Source organism: Dromiciops gliroides, chromosome 1, assembly GCF_019393635.1.
Source record: "Dromiciops gliroides isolate mDroGli1 chromosome 1, mDroGli1.pri, whole genome shotgun sequence".
NCBI classification, from domain to species: Eukaryota; Metazoa; Chordata; class Mammalia; order Microbiotheria; family Microbiotheriidae; genus Dromiciops; species Dromiciops gliroides.
The window spans coordinates 516,563,395-516,585,016 of record NC_057861.1 but is presented as its reverse complement, the minus strand read 5'-3'; the positions used below and the strand labels follow the sequence as shown (position 1 = coordinate 516,585,016).

General features: G+C 35.8%; 1 protein-coding gene across 2 annotated transcripts in view; it reads right to left on the bottom strand.

Annotated features, from left to right (window-relative positions):
- Window positions 1-6,979: 6,979 nt before the first annotated feature.
- S1PR3 (sphingosine-1-phosphate receptor 3) overlaps window positions 6,980-21,622 on the bottom strand; it is a 37,464-nt gene continuing 22,821 nt past the window's right edge. For both annotated transcript variants that reach the window (XM_043976051.1, XM_043976052.1), the window contains one exon: window positions 6,980-10,569. In XM_043976051.1, the coding sequence (XP_043831986.1) occupies window positions 9,279-10,412 (1,134 nt within the window). In that variant the 5' untranslated portion in view covers window positions 10,413-10,569 and the 3' untranslated portion in view covers window positions 6,980-9,278. The remainder of the gene's footprint in view (window positions 10,570-21,622) is intronic.

Below are 21,622 nucleotides of genomic sequence, written 5' to 3'. Positions count from 1 at the left end.
AAATTCATAGTCTAACAAAACAAATTTTTGCATTGGCTGCATTTTTTTAAAGTGTCATTTTGTATTCTGAGTTTTTCATGTCTTTCATGAGTCCTTTGGAATCATGATTGACCATCATAAATATCAACATTCTTAAGTCCTTCAAAATTGTTTATTTTTACAAATTGCTTGTCTTTTTTCTACTAATTTCACTCTGCATCAGTTAACATAAGCCTTCCCAGCTTTCTCTGAAATCATCCCTATCATAATCTCATATAACCCAAAAATATTTCATCCCATTTAGCTACCATATTTTGTTAATCCATTCCCCAATTGATGGGTCCCTCTGCTCACAACAATTTCCAATTCTTTGCCTCTGCAAAATGATCTATGTATATTTTTTAACATCTTTAGTTTGTTTTGCATAGAACTAATCCCTCTCTTAGTCTACCCTTCCTCTTATTCCCCCTTTCTCTTTCCTACTTTTCTTCTTATTTCCTGGTTGAATGAAGTATATTTCTGTACTTAACTAAGTGTGTTTTCTTTCCTTCTTTCATCACTTAAGATGAGAGTGAGATTCAAGTGACAACCAGTTCCCCCTTCTTCTTTGTCTGTATAGACTTGTACTTGCACACTGATTACGTGAGATAATTTTCCCTAATCCTCCTCTCTCCCTACCTTTAGTTGTTGTATTCCATTTCCCCTCCTTTCCCATTCTTCATTTAAGATTTAAAAAACAGAATAGAAAAACTTCCAGGCCCTTTAATTATACTTGCTCTTCGACCCCTCGTGATTATAGAGATAGGAGATACATGAATCATGTTACCATATTAGAATGTAAACAGTTCATCCTTGTTTAGGGATGACTACTCATTCATATTGACTTTTTAATATATTTTTTTACTCTTGTGTAAGTAATTCACTTTCTACTCAACTTTGTTTTTTTCATGGAATGCTCCATTCTGTTAAAGATGAATCCCCCTCCCCAAACTCCAAAGGATTATTACTCAGTTTTTCTGGGTAAATTAATCTTGGCTATAAACCTATATCCTTTTGCCTTCTAGAATATGGTATTGCAAAATTTCTTTTTCTCTCTAGTAGTGGCTGCTAAATTGTGTGTGATCCCAACCAACTCTCTAATACTTGATTTCTTCCTTTTTGTCTGCTTTTGGTATTTTTCTTTCATCTGGAAGCTCTGGATTTTGGCTACGATGTTTCTATGAGTTTTCATTTTAGATTTTCTTTCCTGAGGTGACTAGTGTTTTTTCCCCCTCTTTCTACTTTGCACTCTGGTTCTAAGAGATGTGGACAGTTTTAAGATTTCTTGAAACATGATGTCTAGGCTCTTTTTTGGTACTGGCTTTCGGATACTCTAATAATTCTTTAATTACCTCCCCTTAATCTGTTTTCCAGGTCACTTGTATTTTTCTAATAAGATAGCTTGTATTTTCTTCTATTTGTTTCAGACTTTGCCTTAATATTTATTATTGCCTCATGGAGTCATTAGCTTCTATTTGGTCCATTCTAATTTTCAAGGAGTTTGTTGCTTGGGTAATGTTTTGTATCTTTTTTTCCTGGCTGTCAATTCCCTTTTCAATGATTTCTTCCATAGATCTCAGCTTCCCTTCCCTGTTACCACTCCCCTCCACCATTTTCATTCTAGCATTCTCCTTTCATTGGTCAAAACATATTAAACTCTTAACAAACAAAACAAAACTCTTGCTCATCTCTTTCAGAAATTCTAATTGAATTTGTCCTTAAGCTGTGTTTTTCTTTGAGACTTTGCTCATTGATGTTTTGGAGTCATTCCCTTCTGGTTTTATGTCCTTGTTACCATAATGACTTTTTATGGTGGGACTCTTCTTTCAGCCTACTTTCTGATTTTGGACTTCATACTGGAGCTAGGCTTTGCAGAGTTCTGGAGGAAATATCTAGGCTTGTCCTGCTGCTGTATTTGGTAGGGACGGGGATGGGGGGAGGAGGCAGATTTGAAGGCGGTATTATTCCATGATCTCAGTGACAGCTCAGGCTGGGGACCTGCAAGCAATTAGTACTTTCAAAATGTTCTAATCTATGGCAAAGTCTGATTGCTGCTGTACTGCACTAAGTTCTACAAGTTTCTGATATGGGTTTGGGACTAAGAAACAGAACTATGGGCTTGCCTCCTTTGGACTTTTATTAGTGGTTACTACATACAGCCACTATCAGCCAGCTGGGAAGTTCTGTTTCAGAATGGAAAAAAAAAGGTGGAACTGAGACCTCTCTCTGCTCCAGGAGTCTGAGGCCCCCAGCTATTCCTTGCTTCTGAATTTGTTCCTTGTCAGGTACACAGCCGATGAATGCTTTTTATCATGGAATGCTACCTCAAAATTCAGGTTCTCTCCTCTACTATGGACCTATGACCAGTTACTGATTTGGTAGTGAATGGTAGATCTTCCAGTTGGTACCTATTCCTGCACCTTATACAAGTGTAGGCATTTCAGTGCTGGATATCTCTTAACTTGTGTGCAAGTCTCTCTCTTTGCTGGAGTACTCTCCATGGCATTTTTCTGGACAGACCCTGTCTTCAGTGTCTGCAGATCACTCTGTCTTTCTTTCTATCAAGACTTGGGCTGAAAAAGTATGTGATTTTTTTTTCTTGGATTTCCTGATTAAGTATTTGATCTCATATATTTCCTAGATCTGTTTGGAAGAGTTGTGGGAATAGGGAGAACCTTTCTGTATTTCTTCCTGCTACTCCACCATATTGACTCCACCCTCCAGGGCAAATTCACTTGAAAGGTCATGTTTGGGTGTCAGATTTACAAATTTCCATATAGCACTTGGTAGAGTCAAATTGAAAGATGATCAGTAGGATCCACACTGTACCACTGTTGGGGTTGTAGGTGGGAAGGCAGGATGATAGAAAGATATCAAGTTGCTGTGACCCTGTGGGTTGTATCTCAGGAACCATTGTGATACATAGCTAGGCAAGTAGCAGACTATAAATTAAGGTGCAGTGACTCTATTTACAAAAGAAGGAAGGATCTCCATCCTCTTCCTGGATGAAGCACACCTAAATGGATGCCAACATCCTGGTGCAAAGTCTTGTTCATTCCATGATAGTTATGTTTCTCGGGGAAGACAGGAAAGAGAGCAAGGATATAATAAGAGAATGGAAGATGGAACAGGAAAAAGGAAGAGGAGAAGGAATATAGAGTCGTGACATATGGTATTACATAATATGTTCTCAGTTGGGGTGAAATTTTATAGGCTTCTGCTTCTGCAGGGCAATTAAGTGACTCAGAAATGTCTAGGTATACAATTAATGTTTTTGCTCTTTATAAACTGATGGAAAATACGTTATTGGACAAGTAATTTGTTGCCTTATGGAAATAAACATCTAGGATAGCTGTTTGTTGTGAGTAGAATGTTCTTGTTACCTTGAATGTGAGGTATAATTGTTCAGCATGTCTAAGTAAATGAATGTTTCTTGGTTTTAGAAATAAATATGTTATGAACATTTAGTGCTTTAAATACACATTTGAAAGGAAAATTTGAGGTAAATTTAACATGAAAATATTTGCTAAATCATTTTAGATGGCAAGTTGTTTATATTGATATATGAATGCTATGTGGAAATATTTTATGTTTTTTTCTTTAAATATTATAAATAAAAATAATTATTGTGAAATTCTTTAATTCTTTGGCTTTTGCTACCTTTCATTCTTCTTTGATCTTGAAGCAGAATTGGCCTTTTAGAAAATCCATGAGTACTGGGAAATATAAAACTGACTTGGGAGTTTCCAAATTGTATTTGCTTTATGAGGGATAGACTCTGGGATTATTTAACCATTATTTTGATGATCTAAGGTTACAGAAATACAAAACAATTGATGAAACAAATTCCTACTTACTGCAAGTTTCACTGAACACTTGATCAGAATGTAATTGGTCTGGGGTAGCTAGGTGGCACAGTGGATAGAGCACCAGCCCTGGAGTCAGGAGTACCTGAGTTCAAATCCGGCCTCAGACACTTAATACTTACTAGCTGTGTGACCCTGGGCAAGTCATTTAACCCTAATTGCCTCACTAAAAAAAATTAATTAATTAGAATATAATTGGTCTGATTCTTAATGACTCTTATTGCACATTATGTCTTTTATGTCATGATCACAGAGTAAAATTTATAGTATACTATTTCAAACATATTTATATAACAGAATCATTGAAATTGACAGATTTTTAGATAATCACTTCTAATTATAATTGACTATTGGAAAATATATCTTTAAGAGAATAGTGGTATTTCTTATTATGTAGCAGCCCTTTAACTGTGAAAACATCTGGGTGTTTGGATTTTACAATTGTCAACGCAGACCTAAAGAATGGTACTGAAAATTCAATGATAGGCTTTCTATAAAATGTTAAGCCTTGTTAAATTTCTTTGAAAATCTATTCAATGTATATAACAAAAATGGCTCAAAAAGATTCAAATTTTTTAAAAGTTTCCTAAAATGTTAAAATATTTCAGTGAATTTAATTGTGACCATTGGCAATAAAGAAACTAGTAAAAACATTTCTTTCAGATGGCTACTTTTGCATTTCCTCTTAAAGCAGATGAGCCAAGATCTGAAGGATTCTTTTATCTTTCATTGTGGTTTTTGACTTTCTCCTTGGGCTAGGAGGCCATGTGTCTATGTCTCTAACTGATGGGTTATGCATTGGTCAACTAACACCATCTCTACTTCCATGTTCCATGCTCTACTTCCTTATTTCCTTTCTGCCAATTACTGCATAGTGAAGCCATTTATGTATACAGAACACTATGCAAATTAGAACAAGAACCAAACATTTGATTAGTGCAATTTGCATGGGGACTTAGGAATTTACCTGGGAAGAACAGAGAAACTGATATTTCTAGTCTTACAAATCAGGTAGGGCACATCCAACATTTAAATGATTTAGTCCAATTCGCCTATATGCAACCATAATTATACTCTATCTCATTCTCTTATTTTTCTTGCCCATAATAAGTAGCTAAACTTTGATATACTTTAAAAGGGCATTTAGGACACGATTCCCAAGGACAGATAATGAATTATGCTACCCAGTTCTGGAAAGGGAGGTGATGAACTAATGGTGCAGAATGAGACATACATTTTCAGCCTGACAGTCAATGTGTGAGTGTGACTAGATTCAAGAGTAGTTTAAAAATTTAGAGGCATATTCGAAGGGAGGGGAGCTAGTGTTGGTGATCTTAGTAAAAAAGGGTGTCATTGAAACAAAACACATACAAGAGAACAGAAGGATGTTAAGAAGGGGACAAATAAGCAGTATAGCTTCAACACTAACATCTTGAATTTATCACATACGCTAACAGATACAAACTGTGTAATAAAGAAAAGCTGTTGTGTTCAATGATGGTTAAGACCTATTGTTTGATTACCTTTTCTTTTCTTTTTTTTGTGGGGCAATGAGGTTTAAGTGACTTGCCCAGGGTCACACAGCTTGTAAGGGTCAGGTGTCTGAGGTCAGATTTGAACTCAGGTCCTCCTGAATCCAGGGCTGGTGCTTTATTCATTGTGCCACCAGCTGCACCTTGATTACCTTTCAATAAGCAAATATCTAAAAATGAATACTGGAGTGTTAGGAGCAATAATTATAGTACCCACCACAATGCAGTGGCAAAAGAGCTAAATTTAGTCAAATCCCAGCTTTTCCACTTACTACCTCTGTGATGTTAAGCAGGTCATTTGTGTGAGCCTTAGTTTTCTCTTTTGTAAAATGAGGGGATTGAACTCAATGACCTCTAGGGCTCCTTCTAACTCAAAATAAATTATCCTATGAACCATTAAAGTTGGTAGTTGGACTAGATGGCTTCTGATGTCCCTTCCAATTTTCCAAATTTGTGATTCTGTGACAGAACTAAAAGGAACACTAGATCATAAATTTTACTCTATCTACCAAGTTTTGTAAATAAGAAACCTTAGGCCCAGAGAATGAAAGTGATTTACTCTGTTAGTTATAGTCCTAGAAATTGTAAGGTCAAAATTAGGAAGAAAATAAAGGCTTCTCTCTCTGACCCTGCAGTTATCTTTACCCTCTGGTTAGTTCCTCCATTTTGATGAAGGACTCAGATCAGTCATCTTTCATTCTTGAGACTTTATCACTCTCCCTCCTCCTTTCCTCACCCCATTTGACTAGAACTCAAGTGTCTGGAGTTTGGCTCTCAGAGCAAACTCAGTGCTGTAGCCTCCGCTGAAGAAACAAGAAAAGGATCCAGGCTTTCTCAACAATTAGCCTATGTTCCTACTCAACATAAGGACTGGGGCAGCTAGGTGGCACAGTGGATAAAGCACTGACCCTGGATTCAAGAGGACCTGAGTTCAAATCCACCCTCAGATGCTTGCCACTTACTAACTGTGTGACCCTGGGCAAGTCACTTCACCCTCAGTGCCCTGCAAAAAGACACAAAAATCAACATAAGGACTAATGACAATTTGCAAGGGCTGAGAAGTGGAGCTGCAAATTAATATAGGCCTATTTCATGGAAGCAAAGGATCTTCACAGGTTTGTATACTTTTAAAATAACAATTGGACATTACTGAAAAAAGTTATCAAAGACAGGGCCCTGATTTTTTATTCATTTGCCATAGAACCTGTTTGAGATTTACAATTACAACAATATTTACAGTTTTCAGAGCTCCTGCAACTAAAACAAATGCACATTCCATTGAAAGTGGGAGCTTTAAGTAAACTTAGTTTGCTCATCTGCAGAACTAGAGAGCTATTTTCTGAGTGTGATGATGGTAGGTTGCCTAAAATGTCAAGCAGAGGGATCCCAAAGTACTGATAAATTTGTTGAAGGTCAGTTTGATATGAAGTGATACTCATATCAGACAGCACAAGAGAAATGCCTGGTTTGAATGTAGATAATTATCTCAATAAAGATGTATAACCATCTCATTAAGCAACTGAAAATAGATCAGTGAACCTTTTCACTCTCATTGTAGTCATTCTTTCTTCTTTTCTGGTAGAAAATATACATCACAGCATATTTAATTTCAGTAAATCCTTTATTTTGTGGGAACATTTTGTAATTAAAAAAAAACTATCCTATATTTTGATGGTTTAGAAAATGTATGTGAAAATGCCACCGGTGCCCCCTTTACAAAAAGGCCTTTATTTTCAAAGTAAAAATGTAAAAATAGATGCACTTAGGAAATATTTCACTAATAAATAGCTTATACACTGCAAACATATGGAAATATTTTTCACACATAGTTTACTTTGAAGAGTTAATAGAACAAGTAAGAGTTACCACTTTCCTGAGAAGAAAATGTGGCATAATAGATATGAAATCCTGGCTTGGAATCAAGGAAGATGAGTTTAAGTTATGACACATAATACCCTGACTTGGCTGTGTAACCCCAGGCAAGTCACCTAGAATTTCAATTCTCCCAGGCACGTCTCTAAAACAGGTGAATATAGCTGTTCTTAAATGAAAAGTTATTTCCACACTGGAACCACAAATCACAGTATGCCAAACAATCTCCCCCCCCCAAAAAAAACCCTATAAAATTCACATAACTCTAACTTTATACTATTATGACCTACTGAATACATATTCAGTGTTCTATTTTTCTTTTTCCATGTAAAATCTATTTTTCCATGTGAAATCATTGAGAAATAATGGAAGTATTTAAAAATAATTCCTTTACAAGGCAAACAGACTTTTTACTAGCTTGACATGTCAAAAATAACATTTACCTCTTGATAAAATACACATATTTAATCCATGTAGAAAAAGCCAAGTCACATTTTTTAATCTGACATTAAATTACTTTAAATAAGTCCGTGTCTATGGTTATCATACTTTGCTTTTAGAAAACTATGGAATTTTTGTCACAGCTACACACACTACATTTTGTCTACCTCGGCAATAATGGGTGCTGAGATATCATATTGTGTTTGTGGTTTTCAGATATGGAAGTGTGTCAAACGGCTACTGGCCTGTTGCTCTCTGCCCTCATCCTCTTAGCAACTAGCTCCATTCTGTTCTGAGATGTTCTGACAAAGGGGCATAGAAGGTTAACAGAGTGGTTTACATCTGTCTCTATTCTGATTTCAAAACTCTTATATTGGGGTTTGGATGTGTTCCTAGGCAGCCCTTGTGAATTCTAGACTTACCTGGATCCCTGGGCCTGCCCTAGCAATGACATTATGCCCTAAAATAATCCCAGAACTCTAGTATGTTCTTCATGTTCATTCCTACAAGTGGGTGAGGCTGGGGTCCTGGCAAAGATAATATGATCTGATCCATTCCTGGCTATAAACATATCACCAGGCTTAGGCTTGACCAAATACATCATGGGGATAATCACAATAGTTAGCATTTACATAGCAATATAAGGTTGCAAAGCACTTTACAAATATCATCTGATTTGATCCTCAGAACAGCCTTGGGAGGTAGGTGTTATTATAATCCCTATTTTGCAGATGAAGAAACTGGGTTAGACAGACTGTGACTTGCCCAGGGTCACATAGTCAACAAGCATCTGAGAATGGATTTGGATAGTAAGTCCAGAGCTCTATTCCCTGACCACCTAGCCTCCACAGGGGACCTGAAAGACCAGGGAAACAGCTGATTTCTTTGGTGAATTCTTTTTGGTGAATTTATAAACTGGGCTTGCCAACTAAGTTCATAATTATTTCTTCCTATATAGTCATATATGCTATTTAGATTGGCAATATTCTTGTATGGCCTGCTATATAACAAACACTATGTGCTACAATATTATATGTATTATAACATAAACTTTTGTAGTGTAATTGCTACTTAGCATATTAATGTACAAATATAAACAGTTATACTTTATGAAGTAAGTATAGTATGATGTTATCAAAACAATAACTGGAGGCAAACCAAGCAATGCAGTGTGAGTCGTGTGATACAATGAGGTTGTCCCTAGATGATAATAAACAGTGCAGTGTGATATATAGAGTATGGTTTTCACTGTTATCTGCAATGCTTATTAAAGCTGAAAGAACCTTGAGGGTGATGTTAACACTGACATTGACTATATTTGAGTAGGTTTTCAATAGTATATAATCTACTCCTTAATGTACATACACCCATAGCTTACAGATTTGGGCATAATAAAGCAAATGTTCCTGAGTCATAACATTCAAAGAAACAAAACTGATGAGATTCATGCAATAAATAGAAACTTAGTCAAATAACTGGATAGTGTTCTCTTTAATTTAAGTCTGCAGAAATTGGAAAGGGTTTCTCTTCTTTTCTCAAAGCAGGTGCTTCACTGACAAAAAATCCCATTATACAGAGATTCAGTCTTTTTGATGATGTTTGAGGAAGCATTGATTTGGGGGCAGTCTTCCCTTGGCTTTGGTATGTTGTTACCATTGTTACTGCTGCACGATTTACTCCTACTTTGATCCAGAGCTGGCTGGCTGGGCAAAGAACGATTCACTTTGTTCCTCACCAGGCAGTTACAAACAAGGCGAAAGAAAGCTCGCCGCATTTCTTTGCTGGCCAGGGTGTAGATAATAGGATTCATGGCAGAGTTGAGAACAGCTAAGGCAACAAACCATGGGGCTTTATAGAGAATAGCACACTCTTTAACTTTGCAGGCAACATCAATAAGAAAGAGGATAAATAGGGGAGACCAACAGGCGATAAAAATGCTGACTACAATCACCACTGTCCTAAGCAGTGCCATGGACCTTTCTGAGTTGTTGTGATTGGTGACTTTACGGCTGCTGGACTTTACCAAGATGTAAATGCGTGCATAAAGAATCACAATTGTCACAAGAATGGTTATGAAAATACTGATGCAAAATGCAATATATTTCTTGGAATAGAGGGGCAAAATTGTAGAACAGTCAGGAAGATTGTCAAGGCAATTCCACCCCAGGATGGGTAAGGCACCCAGGGAAAATGAAATAAGCCAGCACATCCCAATGAGGAGGAATACCCGATACTTCTTATTGGCATCATAAGGCCTCATTTTAATCATAGTCAGGTGCCTTTCGATGGCTATGGCTAATAAGCTACAAGTGGAAGCACTGAGTGCAATAAACATACTGCCTTCCCGCAGAAACCAGACTGTTAATGAGAGACTCAAGGTTTTCTTTCCAGACATCAGGATGTTCACTTTGTAAACTATGCCAGCCAACAAGTCACAAAGAGCAAGGTTACCAATGAAAAAGTACATGCGGTTGTGAAATTTGTTGTTTTTCCAAATGGCAATCAAAACCATCAAGTTCTCCAGGACAATGAAGCTGCAGATGACTAGGAAAATAGCATCTGTCACCTCATTGCCTTCTTTGTCCTTTAATCTCTCTTCCAGTTTTCCTACATAGTTGTAATGAAGTGACACAGTCCCATTTTCATGGAAGGGATTACTGAGTGGAGGAGGGGAAGTTGCCATTGCTTTGGTGCAAGTACTTTTTGAAGACTGTATACACAGAAAGGAGCTTATGTAACATTCCCCAAGATGTACACTGTCTTCAAGGCAAATCAATAGTAGCTCTAGCTTCAGTAACTGTGGCAGCTCAAATTTCAGCACTGCTAGTAAAATCAGGACCCTATAAAAAAGAGGGAAAACCACAAACAGAATTAAAAAAAAACCACATACCATTAAAGCAGGGCTTCTTAATGTTTTCCCATTCGCAGCCCCTTTTTACCCAAGAAATCTTTACATGACCCCGGCTATATAGGGACACAAAATAGGTATACATAACCTTTTACCATTGCCAAATCTCCACATTCAGTTATAGGACAACATACATGGTCATGACTCACAGTTTAAGAAGCTAAACACTAAAGAACCACCAGTTGTATACATATACATATACATATACATATACATATACATATACATATACATATACATATACATATACATATACATATACATATACATATACATATACATATACATATACATAAACTAGACTTTAGAAAAATGCAAACTAACTGGCCATTTAAAGATTGCTAAAATCTATCAATTTGGAAGAATAATATAACTTTGGCGATGAAAACTCTGTTTGAGCAAAGTCATAGGTAGGATTGTTCTCATCTGAAATTACTCCCCTCATGAACTAATAGTTCTTTTTTTTTGTTTTGTTTTGTTTTTGTTTTTTTCGGTAAGGCAATTGGGGTTAAGTGACTTGCCCAGGGTCACACAGCTAGTAAGTGTTAAGTGTCTGAGGCCGGATTTGAACTCAGGTACTCCTGAATCCAGGGCTGGTGCTTTATCCACTGTGCCACCTAGCTGCCCTGAACTAGTAGTTCTTAGAGGGAAGCACAGCAGGCAAAAACAATATTGAGGCAAATATCTACAAATACAGTAACACAGAAATTAGATAAAGAGGGAGCTTGGATTTAATATATCAAAGTTTTAATCCTGTTTAGGGACACCAAGAGAATAAAAAAGGAACAAATAAGTGTAAAGCTTATGAATCAGGGAATAAATTAAGAATTAGACTGGAAGGGAAGAGAAATAATGGGTACAAAGCAATGGAACATCTTTTAAAAGAGTGTAGTAAAAGAGGAAACAAGAAAGAGGCTGGAAACATAAAAAATATGTTGAACTAGTCACTTAGTTTAATGAGGAAAGGGGAAGAAATATATAAACAAAATAAAAAGATACCAACAATTTAGGCAAATTCAGAGTTTGGAATAGGGTTGGCAAATGGAGCAAGGGAGGAAGGATTGTTAAATATAAATATTGAAGTTGTATAAGCAAAATTAATAGCAAGTACAAAATACAAAAGAAATAAATGGACAATACAATTAATAGTAATTACTTTATATGTAAATGCTTTAAATGATCCACTAAAAAGTGTAACAGAATGACTAAGAAAAGAAGGTTGAACAATTTTTGTATACAAGAAATACATCTAAAAACAAATACACACATTTAGAATGACAATGAGAGGCTGGAACAAATTTTACTATGACTAAGACTATCCAAAAAAGAGCAGGAGTTACAAAGAATTAATATTAATACTAAACTTACATATATTAATTGACAATGAAATTATAAAAGAAGAGTCAACTGAATGGAAAAAAGATATTAAAAATAATTGTAGGGATCTTTAACAGTCTTTCCTTAGAACTTGACAAATATAACAGAAAGATAAAAAGAAAAAACCCACTGAGTTAAGCAAACGGTTAGAGAATTTAAACTTGAAAGGCTATTAAATAATATACTATGTTGAGAGAGAATGATGATGAGACTACCTTTAAAAATTTCTGGGATGGAACTAAAACAGATTTTAGAGGTAAAATCATACTTTTGAGAACACTCATTAAAGATATAGAAAAAGGAGAATTAATGAAGTTTTAAAAATGAACAAATAAATTCAAAGTAAGAACAACATAAGTTTTTAATTATCAGAAAACTAAATTAAAAAACTAAACTGTAGAATTGATCAGCAAAATTTAAACGTGGTTCTTTGAAAGACTAAAAAAATCAATAAACCTATGGTTAAATTGATTTAAATTAATTAAAAAAGAAGACATTCAAATCAAACAAAAATTAATACATTGAAATAACAATTGAAAGAAAAAAATAAAGTGAATTATCAGAACCCACTTCATGCAATTATATGTCAACAAAATTAAAATATCTTTTAAATGGAGGAGTACCTACAAAAACATAAAATAATCAAATTAATGGAGCATAAAGTACTGCTTCTAAAGAATCCAGTTGCAGGGAAAAAAGTACTTAGATTTACAAGTGAAATCATACAAACATATACACACATATACATACATATACAAAGACACATATTTGTGTCTAATTGTAGCCATCTCTAGGGTGGGGGTGGGGTTAGGGGAAGGGAAGAAAAAAAATAAATTTACCTGATAAATTTATTATGTATTTAAGAGGAATAGCAAGTTGTATGTAATAGATTTACAGTTTCAGGTACAATCATCTTTTTATTATTCTATGTTATAGAAATGCTTGTTTTACTTCAGAAATTAAAAATAAAAAGATAATACCTACACTATATAAACTACCCTCAAAAACAAGAAACACTTTATTAAGCACCCATTATGAGATAAATATAATCTTTTTTTTTTTTTTTGGCAGGGCAGTGAGGGTTAAGTGACTTGCCCAGGGTCACACAGCTAGTGAGTGTCAAGTGTCTGAGGCCAGATTTGAACTCAGGTCCTCCTGAATCCAGGGCTGGTGTTTTATCCACTGTGCCACCTAGCTGCCCCTGATAAATATAATCTTAATATCACTGACTGTCCCCCATCTATAGAATGCTCTCCCTTCATCTTGCCTCCTGGATTCTTTCAAGTGCCAGATAAAATCCCATTTTCCTCAGAAATCCTTTCCCCAAACTTCATAATTCCAGTGCCTTCCTCTTGTTGATTAGTTCCCATTTATATTATACAAAACTTGTTTGTACATAGCTGTTTGAATGTTGTCTTCCTCATTAAATTGCGGGCTCCGTGAGGGCTGGCAGTGACTATCTTTTTGGCTTTTCTTTGTATTCCCAGTGCCTGACACAAAGTTGGAGTTCAATAAATGTTTACTGGCTGATTTGACTGACAAAAATAATTGAATAAGTTGAGGTAGAAAGATAAAAGTATTTGAGTAAGAACTCCCTATTTGACAAGAATTGGTAGAATAAATGGAATGAGGTTTGGTAGAAATAAGGTTTAGACAAACTATATATATAATATATATTATAATGTCAAAATATATGTGTGACCTGAATATTAAGGATCACACCATAAAAATTAGATTGGGCACTATTCACAGTTATGAATTGAAAGGCAAATTCTATTTGTCACCCACATTTTCTACTGCATCTCTTCCTCCTACATTGTACAATAGAACCTTCCATTATAAAAATAACTTCAAAAGTTAATTTTAATTCTTTAAAATAATTGCAAAATATTTAGCCAAACTAAGCAATGTATCAAAAATGTCTAACATATTTAATGTTTTACACTGGTAACTCTTTTACCCCTGAAGAAAGGAAAAGTATATTCAAAAATGTTTTTTTTTTTAATCCAAAATGATCATCAAAATTTTATAGCATTCAGTTTCATTTTAGGGGGGTTGTCGTTCTTTCCATTTACAATACTGTAATCATTGTGTATAATATCTTCTTGGTTTTGTTTGCTTTGAATAGGTTCATATAATGCTTTCCATACTTCTTTGTAGTCATTTTATTCATAATTTCTTGAGGCACAATAATATTCCATGTAATGTTGATTTAGCCAGTCCCCAATTGAAAGGCATCTAACTTTCCTCTCCAGTTTTTTGATACCACAGAAATACCTATTGTAAATATTTTGGTGCATATGTTACCTTTCTTTTTGACATTGACATCTTCTGGTATATAGTAGATGTGGGGGCAGTAAAGAATTTTGAGGGCAAAAAAGAGACACCCGCAGCAAGAACAATAACACAGACATTCCTTTGGCCCCAAGTCAGTGTTAGACTTACTATAAGAGCTACACCTTTTATTGGAATACAACTTGAATGAGGTTTATACACACTGATTTATATTCTTTCTAGTCATCCTGCCTGTTGCTGCACTGGACCATCAAACTTTTGGAAACCTTTCCTTGAAGGTACTTAGCCCTCAACTCTGGAGTTCAACTATGGGGCCTAGTCTGTCTCGACTTTCTGGATGAGAGTCTTCCTTTGGAACTATAAGGATGTGAATCTCAGATGAAAATTATGCCATTTGAGGGCAATCCCTCTTTTGGCTTTTGCTCTATGAATCTCAAGATGTACTGTGGTGATGGGTTGGATGGATTCACACTCAGTGCCATCCTAAGGGCCTACTCCCCAAGTGGAGGGGACTGAGAAATACTGAGAAGATACCTCTAATTTCTAAGTTATCAGAAACATCTTTGCTAAAGTACACTGAAGCTTGATCTCTTCATTTAAACCGGCCTTCTTTTTGTTTCTTGCTTGCAATATGCTATCTTCTGTGTCTGTGCCTTTGAAATGGCTCTTGCCTGTGCCTCAAGTGCACTTCCTCATTTCCACCTCACAAAATGCCCTGTGTTTAAAACACAGCACAAAGACCATACCTGCTAAACTTTTTCTGAATTTCCTCTTAAACTACCTTGGACTTTTTAATGTCTCTATTCTGTGAGTATATGTATATACACAAAATAAAACATAAAGAAAATATTTAAACACAGATACAGATACATATTGTTTTCCCACCTCCCACAATAGGATACAAATTCTTCGAGGGAAAGAATTATTTCATTTATTGAATCTGTATCCTGAGTGCCTAACATAGTACCTGGTATCTACACTCAATACATTTTTGTTGATTTATTAATATATTTGGCTGCAAAATTGCTGAGTCAAGGGGCATATAGACATTTTAGTCACTTTCTTTTGATATTCCAAATTGCTTTCCAGAATGGTTGGACCAGTTTGCAACTTTCCCCAAAATGCATCAATGTACCTTTCCACAACTCTTCCAACACTGACTATTCTCATCTTTGTCAACATATAGATATGAAGTGAAATCTCAGGACAGTTTTGATTTAGGTTTTTCTTATTACCAGTAATTTGGAGCATTTCTTCATATGACTATTGATATTTTGCAATTTTTTGAGAAATATTCACATTCTTTGACTCCACATATATTGGAGAATGGCTTTTGATTACTTCTAACTTTTGTTTGGTTAAAATTCACTTAGCATTCTGGAACTCTCAGCCCACAGATGCTAAAGGGGGGGACATCAAACAACTGGTCAGAAAGAGATTAGAGGGGTCTCTTTACTGGCACTAGGGGCAGCATTCTGTTGCTTTGCCCATACTCAGATCCAGCCCTGGGTAGCAGTCCCAAAGTGAGGAGGAGCACTAGCACAGCAGAGCTTGTGGCCACAGTGGAGCAGGGACCCTCAGCATAGTTCCTGGGCAGAAAAAATGCTTTTGGTCACTCACAGACCAGAGCAAAGGCCAAGAGGGTAGTAAACATACCTGTCCTTAGATCATACCATCTTGGAAGTACTAAAAACTTACAATACCCTAGAAGTACCTCTGAAAACAGCTACACAAAACCCAAAGCTTAGGACAGTGCACCCTTCACCCTGGAAGCAGAGCCCTACTTTAACAAAGAGTTAAAAGTCGAGAAATAGGTTGGAAAAATGAGCAAACAACAGAAAAATTCTAACCACAGAAAGTTACTATGGTGACAAGGAAGATCAAAACACACACTTGGAAGGAGATAGCAAAGTCAAAGTTTCTATATCTAAAACTTCCAAGAAAAATATGAATTGGTCTCAGGCCATGGAAGGGCTCAAAATGACTTTGAAAATCATGTAAGAGAAGTAGAGGAAAAATTGGGAAGAGAAATGAGAGTAATGTAAGAAATCATGGGAAAAGAGCCAACGGTTTGGTATAGGAGACACATGCCCATCAATTGGGGAATTGCTGAACAAATTGTGGTATGTGATTATGATGGAATATTATTGTGTTAAATGAAATGGTGAGCAGGATGCCTTCATAAAAACCTGGAAAAACTTACATGAGCTGATGCAAAGTGAAATGTACTATGTACAACGTTAAAGCAACATTGTGAGATGATCAACTGTGAATGACAGCTATTCTCAGAAATACAATGATTCAAGACAACTCTGAAGAACTTATAGTGAAGAATGCTATCCATCCTCAGAGAAAGAACTGATGGTGTCTGAATAAAGACTGAAACATACCTTTTTCACATTATTTTTATTGAGTTTTTTTGGTTTATGTATTCTTTCACAACATGACTAATATGGAAATATGTTTTGCATGACTAAACATGTATAACCTACATTGAATTGCTTGCCTTTTTAATGAGCAGGGTGAAAAGGGAGAAAGGGAAAGAATTTGGAACTCAAAGTTTTAAAAAATTGTTAAAATTATTTTTACATGTATTTTGGCAAAAACCAAAATACCAAAAAATAGGAAAAAAGAATTCACTTAGGAGAATTGTTAAGTAAGCAATGAATATGTCTATCCAAGGATAAAAGATGATTTCAGTTATATGAAACTGAAATGCTTTCCCACTAATAGAGTGAATACATCTAGATTAAGAAGTGAAGTAGAGGGACTGAAAATATTTTCATCATTTATCTCTGGCATGAATCTAATATTCATATACATATTAGGAATTAATACAAACAAATAATACCAAAAGCCATTCCCCAACAGCTAATAAGTGATCAAGTAATAATTATTGGCCAAGGTAAATTCACAAACAATTCTCAAAAAATAATGGAAAAATACTAACAACTATATGCAAGATTGCTACAAATTATAATAACAAGGGGAATAGAAATAGAAACAACTCTTCTGTGCTTTTATATGAAATCCCCCAAATTACTAAATATAACAAAAAATGGGAATAGTCAATATTATAGAGGTTTGGGGAAGATAGGCACACAAATACACTATTGGCTGCACTGTGATTCAATTCAACCATTCTGGAAAGAAATTTGAAATTACTCAGTTACTAAGATTTTTTTTTTTACCCTTTGACCCAGAGATTCCACTGCTAGGAATTCAGGAGGTCAATGACAAAATATAAAGGCCCTATAGACAAAAAAATATTTATAGCACTATTTTTTTGTGGTAGCAAAATACTGGAAACAAAGTAAATACTCATTGATTAGGGAATGACTAAGCCAATTATGTTCATGAATTTAATAGAATACTAATATAAGGAACATACAGGAAGTCTTAGGCACGACCAAGGAACTATTATACACTATAACTACAACCATGTAAATGGAAAGAACAATAACAAACATCAAAATTAAGCAATGTCCGGTTATCATAACTATCCTTGATTTTTGAAGAAGAAATATGAGAATATGCTTCTCTTTCTCCTTTGCAGAGGTGAGGGAATATAGAGGTAGAACACAGTTTATAAAGGTAGATTTGATTGATGTGCTGGTTTTGTTAAACTGCTATTTCCCCCCCTTCTAGTTCTTGGTTATAATGGAGTAATTTTCTGGGTGTGGGTAGCAGAGAGTAACATATTTGGTAAAAAGGTGATGTAAAAATAGAAGATATCAATGAAATTGCTTTATATGCACATATCAAGCTTATAGGTAATTGAAGGATGTCATTAAGCATAATTTAGTATTGAGGTCTAGAGTTGCTCTGGATTGGGAAATTTACTGTATGAGTGCCAAGCCCATTTAATCATATAATGGCATGCATACTTAAATAGAGCCTTTCATCTGGGGATCTCAAAGCTTACAAATGCTAGCTAATTAATCCTCAGAATACCCCTGAGGTAGCTGGCACGAACCATCATCTCCATTTCACAAAGAAAGAAATGAAAGATTTTCTCATATCAAAGAAATGGTTAGGATGGGAACTAAATCCAAGTACACTATCCTCTTAGGGCTCCACTTCAAAGAATTAATAATAACAATGTATCATTGCCATAGATCACTACCCTTTTAAGGTGACATAATAGGAGAAATCATGTCACCTACTATGCAGGAAAATTCAGTGAACATTTATTAAACATCTACTATGCTGGAGTTGCTGAGGTAGAAAGATGAAAAAATGCTACAATGGGCTCTGGAGGTGCTTCCCATTTCATATAGCATTTTTCCTAATGCTATTCCTAAAGATGGAACATTGTAGATGGATGGATAGATGGGCTGTGCATTGGAATTAATATGCATTTCTTGTGTTTCTATCTGACTAGAATACTTAATGAGAAAAAGGCATCCAGAGACTCAACTCCTTCATATTGTTCACTTTCTTGATTGTTCGTAATGTTGGTAAGAATTAGCCTTAAAACTGTGTGGAAAAAAAATAAAAACAAAAATGAAACCTAAATTATCATTTAACATTAAAGGGGGGGAAGGGCAAATTTGCCTTTATTTAGAGTTGGAAGATTATTTATTTAAGACACTCAATTTTTATATCATGCCTAGAAACAGGAAGGGTATTTTCCAAGGTCACAGAGATGCCAAAGTCTTAAGTAAAATCACTCAAATTTCAGTTTAAGCACTTCAAAGAATAGGCCATAACAAACCATAAAGTAAAAAAGGAGATATCTTTAATGTGAAAAAACCCTACTTTTAAATTTGTTTTTCAAATACCGCAAGTTTTGACAATAGGAAAACTTCAGTGTGCCTATTGTGGCACTCTGAAAAGGCGTGAAGGAATAAATAAGAAGGAATTAATAATCGTATCATAATGATCACAAGTTCATTAAAGCCAGAACTTCTGTCTTATCTAAGCTTTGTATGTCATCCAGCTCCTAGTAGTGTTCTGAATATAGTAGGGACTTAATGCTTCTTATATTGCAAGGAAATCTTTCTGGGCTTATTCCCTCATCTATAACCTTTTCAATTTCTGAAGTTCTCTGAATATAAAAGTAAGGTGGATGTGACACAGAATAGTGTATAGAGGACCAGCCTTGAAAGTGAACTTTCAAAGAAAAAAAGTGAACTTTCCTGAAGCATTCTTTTGTTTTTCAAGGCTCTTTCCCCTAAGGTCACTGTTTTAACTGAATTGGGCCCAGGAGAGAGGTGTGTGCTCTAAACCTCTGTCCCTTTCATTTAATCTGTATACCTAGCCATCTCTATATCTTAAGCACACATATCAAAACCAGTTATGACTAATAATATATCTTCATTGAATCTGGCAGTGGTTTTACTTAAAATGGAATGTACCCACAGATTTTAAAAGCACATGACTTAACATGGATTTAATTCTTGTCCTCTCTGACAAAAAGAGGGGGAAAGAGAAGCATGGACTTTACCATTGGCATGTTGTCATTGTTCATCTTTTGTCCTCAAAGAGGTTCAATGACATCAGGAGGGTGAGATATTGACTTGCAAGTAAACTGGATTTAAGTGAGGCAGAGTTGGGTGGAGTCATTAACCTCACTTTTTCCTCCAGAGTCATCAGAGTCCAGTGGCAAGTCATAAGTCAGGACAACTGGTGATGGCCCCAGATGCAATGGGAGACCTTGGTCTTTTTAAACTAAAGTCCTTCCCAGGTCTTAGTTTGTCTTTCATCAGCATGAGTCCTCTATTAGAGGAAAGTCCGCAGTGGTTTCTAACTATGTCTGAGGTAAAGGTTGCTGTGGCAACAGTAGAGCCTGCTTACTCTCAAACACACAGGCCACCTCCCATCTCTAATCTTCTTCTCTTGGTTCCATTCTTCCTCCTCCCTTTTGTGGGTCTAATTCTTCATCAAAACATTCATCCAGAATATTGGCTGTGTGAATACTTCTCATTTATCCTCACTAGATTTTTTTTGGTTTTGGGATTTTCTTTTTGGCAGGGCAACGAGGGTTAAATGACTTGCCCAAGGTCACACAGCTAGTAAGTGTCAAGTGTTGGAGGGCAGATTTGAACTCAGGTCCTTCTGAATCCAGGACCGGTGCTTTATCCACTGTGCCACCTAGCTGCCCCTAGATTTTTATCTCATTTTTTGAGACAATAGAATAATGATAGTGACAACCTTGCTCTTTCCAGAGGCTCATGCAGAACTGACTGTCATTCTGGGTTTTGTAGTTTAGAGGAACAAGTATTCTCTCTCATTCTTGAAAGCAATTTGGACCGTCATGATCTCTGAGCCATAAGATGGACTACCAAGGAGTTTTGAGAAGATGTAAACAGTTTGTGAGACAACGAACTGAAGGAAGGGAGCTGGGACTGTGATGTAAGGAAAATGACAGTCTTCAACCTTTCTTGGAATTCAACATGTTAAGATTTAGAAAAGTGGAGATAGGAGAAAGAGAGAGAGGAGATAGAGAGAGAGGAGAGAGAGAGAGAGAGAGAGAGAGAGAGAGAGAGAGAGAGAGAGAGAGAGAGAGAGAGAGAGAAAGAGAGAGAGAGAGAGGGAGGGAGGGAGGTGACTGAGTCTCATGGTCAAGCTGTGTTTTCAGCAGGAGGAGCTGAATCAGGCTACCTCTTCATTTAAATGTATACCCCCTCATTAACTGTTCACCAATCAAAGTTGATTTCTCCTGTCAGGGGCATTCCCTTTAAAAATATTTAAGGCATACAGTGTCTCCATTAGGTATCTGTTTATCAAGAGAAACCACTGACCATCATTTTATTGATTATCAGCTAGCTTAATTAATAAATTGATCATGAATTACCTAGAAACTCTGTTTCTTGGGTTTTTCATTTGTCTCAACCATGTAGCACAAAGGGGAGGGTCTGATGATTTTGTGATTTAGGCCTACTGTGGAGTCTTGTACAATTGCGAAGTTGATAAGATCAAATATGTGAACAAAGGTCTGCAAGGACACAAGGCCTTGGAAACACATTTGTTAAGTAATGAGGACAACTTAATTGTAAACAACTTAAATAAACAACTTAATTGTAAGCAGTTTCTAAGAAACATCAAAAATCTTGATGACTGGTTTAGTTATGGAACAATTGATGACACTCAGGAAAATGCAGCTTCAAGTACCACTTGGCAAATTTCTTGTGGAGGGCCCACTAAAGGAAGGGAGGAAACCTCCACTGGTCACACTGATTCAACAGCAAGAATCAAAGCAAACCTATGGGGATATGGCAGTATGGACAAAATAATTTTATTTGGAAATGCAAAGCATCAGTGGAACAGAAGTTATGACAGCACAACACAAAAACAAAAACAAACAAAAA